At 29.9% G+C, this 8092-nt stretch overlaps 2 protein-coding genes across 2 annotated transcripts; both read right to left on the reverse strand.

Moving 5' to 3' along the window:
• Positions 1 to 504: 504 nt before the first annotated feature.
• LOC119632338 lies at positions 505 to 5967 on the reverse strand. The gene is made up of 4 exons (XM_038025189.1): positions 4578 to 5967; positions 3410 to 3615; positions 2302 to 2584; positions 505 to 1056 (listed from the first exon to the last, which is right to left on the reverse strand). The coding sequence occupies exons 1-4, from the start codon at positions 4636 to 4638 to the stop codon at positions 875 to 877; spliced, it is 732 nt and encodes a 243-aa protein (XP_037881117.1). The 5' UTR covers positions 4639 to 5967; the 3' UTR covers positions 505 to 874.
• A 99-nt stretch (positions 5968 to 6066) lies between these two features.
• LOC119632339 (signal peptidase complex subunit 3) lies at positions 6067 to 7163 on the reverse strand. The gene is made up of 3 exons (XM_038025190.1): positions 6957 to 7163; positions 6514 to 6780; positions 6067 to 6443 (listed from the first exon to the last, which is right to left on the reverse strand). The coding sequence occupies exons 1-3, from the start codon at positions 7097 to 7099 to the stop codon at positions 6314 to 6316; spliced, it is 540 nt and encodes a 179-aa protein (XP_037881118.1). The 5' UTR covers positions 7100 to 7163; the 3' UTR covers positions 6067 to 6313.
• Positions 7164 to 8092: the final 929 nt, after the last annotated feature.

Consider the following 8092-nt stretch of genomic DNA (forward strand, 5'->3'; position numbering starts at 1 on the left):
GGGAAATTTTTAAGGGAATGTTCAATTCCTTTGCGATGCACAAACAACGGTCAATTGCAGATGGTGACTTTGGAATTTTCTTCGCAATAATAATCTTTCTTACGTCATCACCGAGAATGGATTTGTTTGAATTAAGAAGCTTAGGGACTATTTTAGCTTTTAACTCATACAGTCTATTTTCTAAGGTTGGGAGACCAGTTTCAATTATAATATTATTTATGGGCGTCGTCCGAAAAGCATAACAACTTGCTCTAACGGCTTGGTGATAGACCGGTTTAAGGATGTTGATATTAGATTTGCAGCTATTGTCATAAATTATCAAAGCATAGTCAATCTTGCTTAACACAAGCATTTTGGTAAGATAAGCGATAGTGTTAATATGCGCATGGCTTCTCCAAGCAACGTACTGTATGAAATTTACCCTTGTTAAAAGGGAGTTTTTTAACCGAATACAGTGTGCTTTCCAACGATAATTGTTGGAAAACGTGAGCCCGAGAACATGGAGCGTATGCACATTTAGTACTGGTAAGTCGATGTAATATATAATATATTCTCTGAAATTTAATTATTTATTCGAATTCCTTCACAAATGGTATGGAATCATTTCTAGCCAGTCGTACAATGAGTAAACGAGTAGTCGACAATTGAATATCTCATATTGGAAACTTTCGATTTCGCGAAACAGAATGTAATAAAAATGCTATGATGAAGTTTTGGTAAAGTCGATTAATGTTTGTTAGGTGGAAATATTTTCTGTTTTAAGTAATAATCACTTATCGAATGTATTTTCTTTATCAATTATTATTTTAAAGCGTATCACTATTTATATACAATCAACATAACAGCAATAATTTTATGTGTTCATGTACTTAACTTAATCATCGTTAATGATATTTACAAAAAGTTCGGCTAATTTTTCAGCATTATTTAACACTTCCTCTCTACTTAACGTTTTCGAGGTTTCTTTAAAATTTTGAACTTTTTTAAGTAGCTCTTCAAAACTATTCAGTTGCTCCTCCATGCCATCGATATCGGACGAAGATTCATGTGATGCATCTAAAATGAAAGAATAAAAATATCGCATTTTTATTATTACACATTACATATATACACATATGATCAATAAATGCCGGCATTTTTTGTTTCCGAAACCCTATCCTATTATCCTTTGATTTTATTAACATAACTTTTTAACAGATAAGCTATCATACAGTATTTCGGGCATTCCCGGCTTTTACTCCCCCTTTCTCCCCAGTTAGGATGAAGTATTGTCTACATTCAAACAGCTAAAAGCTATTGGTCGATATTTCGTAGACTGCATATGCAATTACATATATAATGACAGTTTGACACTTAATTTTTGGCATTTTCACAAAAACAATCACATCGACACATTGACACGTAAACGATCATTCAACAACGGCTACGCGTTCAAAATGCCTAAAGTTTTTGTGAGTGCTTCTTATTAGCATATGCCCCCAACTTTTCTGAACAATTGCTGCCATATTTACGTTGAGGTTAATAACTGATTATGTTAAAATTTTGCAAACGCCTCTAATTACGATGGAAACATAATGAGAGGAAGAAAAATTTTATCGTAGAACTTGGAGAGTAGAATGCGAAAAGCATAGCGTTGGAGATGCGAGATTCCGCCCATGCCGAATATAACTATATTACATGTTATAAATATATATATATATTTTATTTAAAAATGGTTAATATATTGCCTTAGCATTATTTATCTATCCGTTATTTATGTATAGAATTATTTGTATTATTTATGATCTTTGTTTGTTTTTTTGTTTTAATTATTTTAAAAAGATTTCATTTTATCAAATTTATAAAGGATAAGGGAATATATCATGTGATGTACAATGTAAAATTTGGCAAATTTGTTTTAAAATGCTTGTCTACATTTTCAGATATTCCGTAAAAAAATCTTATTAGTTAATAGATATGTAAGCATTCGTTTCTAACAGTAATATTAATAATAACTACTCGGCTTTATTTGCAGACTTTTTAATCAAATATATTCAATAGTAATAGAATATAAAAATAAAAAAATAAAAATAAAGTAAAGCAACAAAAATAATGTATATTATATTTTAGTAAAAACTCTCATTAACAAGTCAAATAATTTTATCTAATTTCGTGCACACTTTTATTTCCATCGTATCGATAAAAACTGTAAAATACTTTGCTAGTTGGAGCCATGTTATGACAAAAATTAAACGATCTATACCCCCCTTATATTTCGGGCAGTCTATGATATTATTATTTAAAATTTATATAAAAACTTACCATTAATATGTTGCGAATGTTTCACATTTGACCATATATAATTTTTTAAAAGATCCAATACTTCGGTGTACTCTCCACATCCGTTAAGTTCGAGATCATTTTGATCATTTTGATCATTCAGATCGACAATGTCAAAGCAGAATTTACAAAGTTTTTTTAATTCACCGTAAGTAATACCGTGCCGATCATCTTCAGAAATATTTCGTGTGATAAGTGCCGCAACTTGGATCTTATTGCATTTAACAAAGTTGCATAATGAGTCTACCTTTGACAGAAATGATCTCTAAAAGAGAGAAGTTGATTTTAACCTCTACGTGGGCCAATAAAAATTAATTATATATATATCGATATATTTAATGCATACTTAATAATCAAAAATCTCTAGAATATTTATTTATTGTAACTACAAAATATTAATTTGGCAGAATTGATCAAAGTCAATTTAATTAAGGATAAATACAAATATATAAATTTTTCGAAACTGCTTACATTCATGATCAGATATCTATATGTTTGTGTTTTGCTGGCATTTTGTAAATCACAAAACTGGATTTACACTTTAGATTAATTATGTGGGCAAAATTTAAAATATAAAAGAAGGATGATTCGATGACATGAACTAAAAAAAATTGCAAAGTAATCCTAATCCGTTCTCTGAAAAACTCAAAAATGAAAAAAAAAACTTTTTGTTCCACTGTGCATTCGAGTTAACTTACTGATTTTATAATTCAGCAAATATAAGTTATTTCAAGCAATATATTTTATATGTTAAAGATGGCCTGTTTTTATTGGCCTCCAGACAATTGAAGTCTGCTCGATCACGAACAATGTAAAGTTTAAACAAAAATATTATTCAAACTTGATTCTTAAGATGCGAAACAACCTTAACAATCTTAATCAAGTAAAACCACTTTTTGTTTCCTAACCTCGTGGACATCTAAGGGCTTGTTCCATTCATTTTTTGTATGAGTGAAAAGAATTTTTAAATCAAGACAAGTCTGATACTAACGCTTATTACACATAAATTACATCTTAATTGCGTGACATGATATATATGTTTATATATATATAAATGTTTGTATGTGTGTCTGTATGTACGTTAACTTACGTCATCTGAATCGAAATAGAATAACGCCGCCTCAATATTCTTTAAAATATCTGAAGGTATTGATGTCAAATCTTCATCAAATCCAAACAAAGCAACTTGTGTTTCATAATATTTAGTGATAAGATCACATTTATACGCTCTCAAGTTAAAGGAATCAAATTTGAATTCTAGTTGTTCTTCTTGCTGATCGGTGACCTTTAAAATATCTAGAAATACAAATAGAGAAAATTATTGTAGCTTCTTTAGGTATGTTTACTTTGTATTCATTTGCATAAAATATGGCCGAAATTTAGTCAGAAGCCAACTATGATCGTTGACGATGATGTAATCTTCATTAACGCAAAAATGAACAAATTCAGATATTATTATTATTATTATTATTATTACTATTAAGTCTATCTTTGCATATCGTTTTAGCATCTTTTGTAAATAGGAATAATAAAAATAAGGAAGGCAATTACTTCTAACATATAACAGTTAGTCATATAACCAATGTACATAGCTTTATTATGATTTACAACACAACGCGACATTCGAGATAACAGTATTTAATTTTCTTATCATAGCTTCCAATTTCTCAATTATTTTCAGTATTTAATTTCATAATTCGAATAATTGTCTTATCACTATACATTGCGATCTATAATACCGAATTTTCCAAGAATATACTACTTTGAGTAGAGTTGCGGATCGCACGTAAAGGACACTTAAATTAATATATTCACATATTCATGCACAAGGTTGAAGTCCTTTCAGCACATCTTTCACATAATTTATTATGGTATATATATATATCTGCTTTTTTTTTCTATTTTAAATATATTTTAGAATAAACTTTTAAGGTTTCTAATTTTCTACTATTTCTAATTAGATACATCTCCGTTAATTAAATTTGATAGATATCACCCTTAAAAAAAAAGAGATTGCAAGATGCAAACATAAGAAGAATATTTTATCGACAAATATGTTTTTCCTAATAATTGCCATATTGAAATTGAAAATTTCATTTAGAAGTCGTTTTATTGCAATCTAATTGATTCAATGATGTTAATGCCTATATTATAAACCAGGCACATCTAGAAATTGACTTATTTTATTTGTCGACGTAGACAGATAAATGTATTTAAACATGAGAAGGTGTAATTAATAATAAACGAAATCATCATACTTTTAATGATTTCTTCCGATTTCCCACTTCCAAAGGATTTTACAATTACCAAAGGACACATTATCAATCACGAAATAAATACAAAATTCACTCTTTATTGAATAGTCACTTGAAATTATAAATTTCTTTCGGAACAGGTTACCATATTTTAATAAAGTTCAATCACAAAAATAATTACAGCGCATTACTCTAAGTCTATATAAGCAAAAAAAGACTTTTTTTTAAATTTATTGAATTCCTGTTTTCCAATTAGATTTTCTTTCCTTCCTTTTTTTTTTGCCATAAAGAGGTGTCTCGTCTAACTGTGCTGCTATACTCTTTAAAAGTAATAAAAGGAGGGAGCAGTATATGTCCATTTTACAGCATCGCTAAGCATATATTAAAGATTGAGATGGCGGAGATAATGCTGATGTGCTTACTCTTGATAAGAATAGATTGGCTTTTTCTATTGCCAGAATTCCTCGAAATTTTTGATTGTCAAGATTGAAACAAATCGCTCACAAACACGTCATTAATGGTCTAAAAGTAGGCAAAGACAGCAAAATTCAAAAATTTTATTTATAACGTCAATCTGAAATTGTGTGCATATATTTACCAGAAGATGAAAATTTTTGGACATACTTCTTAATCAATTGAAATCAATTGAAATGAATGTCTGCCATTGAATCGTTTGTTTGGAATGTTTTGAAAGTATTCAGCGTTTAACGTGTAAAAACGTTAAACTCTGCAATGTAATCCAATCCAAACGCCACCATAACTATGTTCAGAAAACAACTCATAGACGCCGGGAAAAACGGCACAAAACTACTGCATTCAACAAACGTGTAATAAAAACGCAATCAAAATATAAAAACGGCATGTGTTTAAGATAAGAGTGAAATCTTCATTCAGGTTTAAGATAGTTTCTGATTCCTTTTTTTAAAAACCTTTTTAGAAACTTTCAAATCAATAGATACATATGATGTTTTAAATAATGTGAGCATGTCCATTTGATCGGACAATTGAGCGAGATTTGAAAAGTAACTTTGCATTTGATATCAACATTTTCTTATCTATAAATTACACGTTGTCGATTAGAATGTCGTTTCATAAACAGACTGAAATTTTCCCGGCACAAGGACGTTTCACACACGATAAGAATATGGGAAGCATTTCCTATTTACCACTCAACTTATGTAACTTATTTTTAATTAATTATTCGGGGATAGTCGTCCTTTATTGAGTGAATGTGACCTCTTAGAATACCAACCCAACAAATTGTAGACTACAGTCTCGACTCTTCTTCATTATACTTACTGGCCTTTATGTGAACGCGATCCTGCCGAATTGTGGGTTTGAAGAAATATCTACAATTTTACTCAATTCGTAATTATAAATTTCTATAAAATTATGCAATTTACGAGATAATTTTAAATGCAGGGTACTTTCATTCGCACTCTTCAGACTCCGCCTATAATCTTATGCCTTACACCTCCATGACCATCCTACCTTTTTCTGATCTTATTTTTATTGGGACATTGATTTAAAAGTTAATACAGTTATAAATTGTATTTTTTCTTAGAATTATAATTGTTTAAAATGCGTACATATATTTCAATGTTACTAGATATTCGTGTTTACTTTCAAAAAAACTCCCGTCGAGGCTATTTTTAAAATATGTCAAATGAATTATTACAATTAATGTCTACTCTGTTTTTAATCGTAACCAAACTAAAACAAAGTTGGTCGGATAGTATTTATATGGGAGCAGCTGCATACTCTGAAGGGAATCCAAACACATGTGAGCCAATGGACTTAATGGTAGGCAATAGACCTGCGTTGGGTATGATATTCCAGGACAAATACAGGGTTATGTTCTTATTATTCCTTTAAAAATATATACATAAAGTTTAATTTTTCTACATTCTTAAACGAAGAAGAGTAAGTAACAAAGTACCTCAAACCGTTTCCGTCATCCCAAAAATAATATTTCGTGTTAATATTCTTGAAATCCAAAGCAGTATTTTCACCTCTTAATATTATTTTGTCCCACAAAACGACCTCATTTAAGTGATTGTTATTAGTTCTGTATTCGGCAGTAAGGAAAAGGAATAACTGCTTTACATTCCAATTAAATAAAGTGGACAAATTCGTTTCCAAATCAAATGTAATGAAACCCAAGTCATGCTTTTCTCTGGACGCTCCATAATCTGGAACATTTTTTCTGTTAAAATATCAAGAAAAAACCTTAAAAGTAATATTTTATATATATTTTTTCTCTTAATATTCCTCGATTGGGGGTTATGAAAAATTAGATGTAAAGCAAAGCCTCATTGGGTTTTAGCAAATAAGCACACATGAAATACAGTAAAATATAGAATATAGTAGTAGCGAACTTACACCAGAATTTTGCCGGTATTGATATTCGAAGGAACTCGATAGTCCAGAAAAACTGTGGATATAAAACAGCAGAATGTAAGGCATGCCAACACTGATAATGTGTAAGCTACCGTTGCATTGCCTCTAGTTAAAACTGTGTGCATTACAAAGAATAAAATCGATGAAAAACCAATAAGTGACACGTACTTTAACTTCTGACGTTGTTAATTATTTTGCAGCAATAAAAAGTTCCATTAAGACAAAGTATCAGTGGAATGGAACACAGGCTACATTGAAAAGAGAACATTGAGCACTGTCAAATAAGAAACTTTGTATTGTTGGTAAGGTATAAAAATGTAGTAATTTTGGGGATTTTGTGACCCACTTTATGACACTTTACAAATCAATGTCTATGTGGGCTACAGTTATAAATAGGAAATGATGTATAAAGTATTGACCCCAATAGTATAAATGGAATTAACTACTTTCAAATGAGAATGGCTGTTCAAATAAGTGGAAGGAAAATTTAATAAAAAATAGAATTAGTTAATTGAATATTTATTTATTGTCTTAATGACCTACGTTATTTACACTTGTGCCTTTGGAAGAATTCACAAAGTAATTGTTGAAATTGTTGAAGAACATATATTTTTCGACTCACTGGTTGTTAGTGCATGATTTTTCTGAATCCGTTAAAAAATAAAATTTGGGATTCAACATTCGGAATGATATGCTTTCATTTGATAAACGCAATGAAAACCTATCCAAGTGCTTCACATATCGGTGCTTAAAGAAACTATATCGGTAGGGTTATCAAATTCCGGTGAAATGTTTTCATTGCAATAACTGATTTATTACTTATTAAACAATCTGGTGTCTATTCTTATAAAGGAAATTTCCCTTTCAAACTGAATTCTAAAAGCACTCAGCAAAAGCGTTTTCTTCGGTAAGCTCATTTTCAACGCTATTACGTTTCGGGGTTATAAATCCAAGCTTATAATTTTATGCTTGCTTTGGCCATTTTAATATTTGTGGAACAATATTAATCTGAACAAAACCTATAAAGTGTTAAAGCCGGACAATTATGGCGTTGCGATTAAGCTCAACCATTTTTGAAAAATTCATAAATAAATTCTTCTAAAAATTCTAAGAAAATA

The sequence above is a fragment of the Glossina fuscipes genome, unplaced genomic scaffold (assembly GCF_014805625.2).
Source record: "Glossina fuscipes isolate IAEA_lab_2018 unplaced genomic scaffold, Yale_Gfus_2 1, whole genome shotgun sequence".
Classification (NCBI taxonomy): domain Eukaryota; kingdom Metazoa; phylum Arthropoda; class Insecta; order Diptera; family Glossinidae; genus Glossina; species Glossina fuscipes.

Coding starts and splice junctions, on each gene's coding strand:
- LOC119632338 (XM_038025189.1), bottom strand. CDS start 4,638: ATGTGTCCTTTGGTAATTGTAAAATCCTTTGGAAGTGGGAAATCGGAA. Junction 3,616..4,577: donor ATCGGAAGAAATCATTAAAA/GTATGATGATTT, acceptor TTGTATTTCTAG/ATATTTTAAAGGTCACCGAT. Junction 1,057..2,301: donor ACATTCGCAACATATTAATG/GTAAGTTTTTAT, acceptor CTTTCATTTTAG/ATGCATCACATGAATCTTCG.
- LOC119632339 (XM_038025190.1), bottom strand. CDS start 7,099: ATGCACACAGTTTTAACTAGAGGCAATGCAACGGTAGCTTACACATTA. Junction 6,781..6,956: donor AATACCGGCAAAATTCTGGT/GTAAGTTCGCTA, acceptor ATATTTTAACAG/AAAAAATGTTCCAGATTATG. Junction 6,444..6,513: donor GATGACGGAAACGGTTTGAG/GTACTTTGTTAC, acceptor ATATTTTTAAAG/GAATAATAAGAACATAACCC.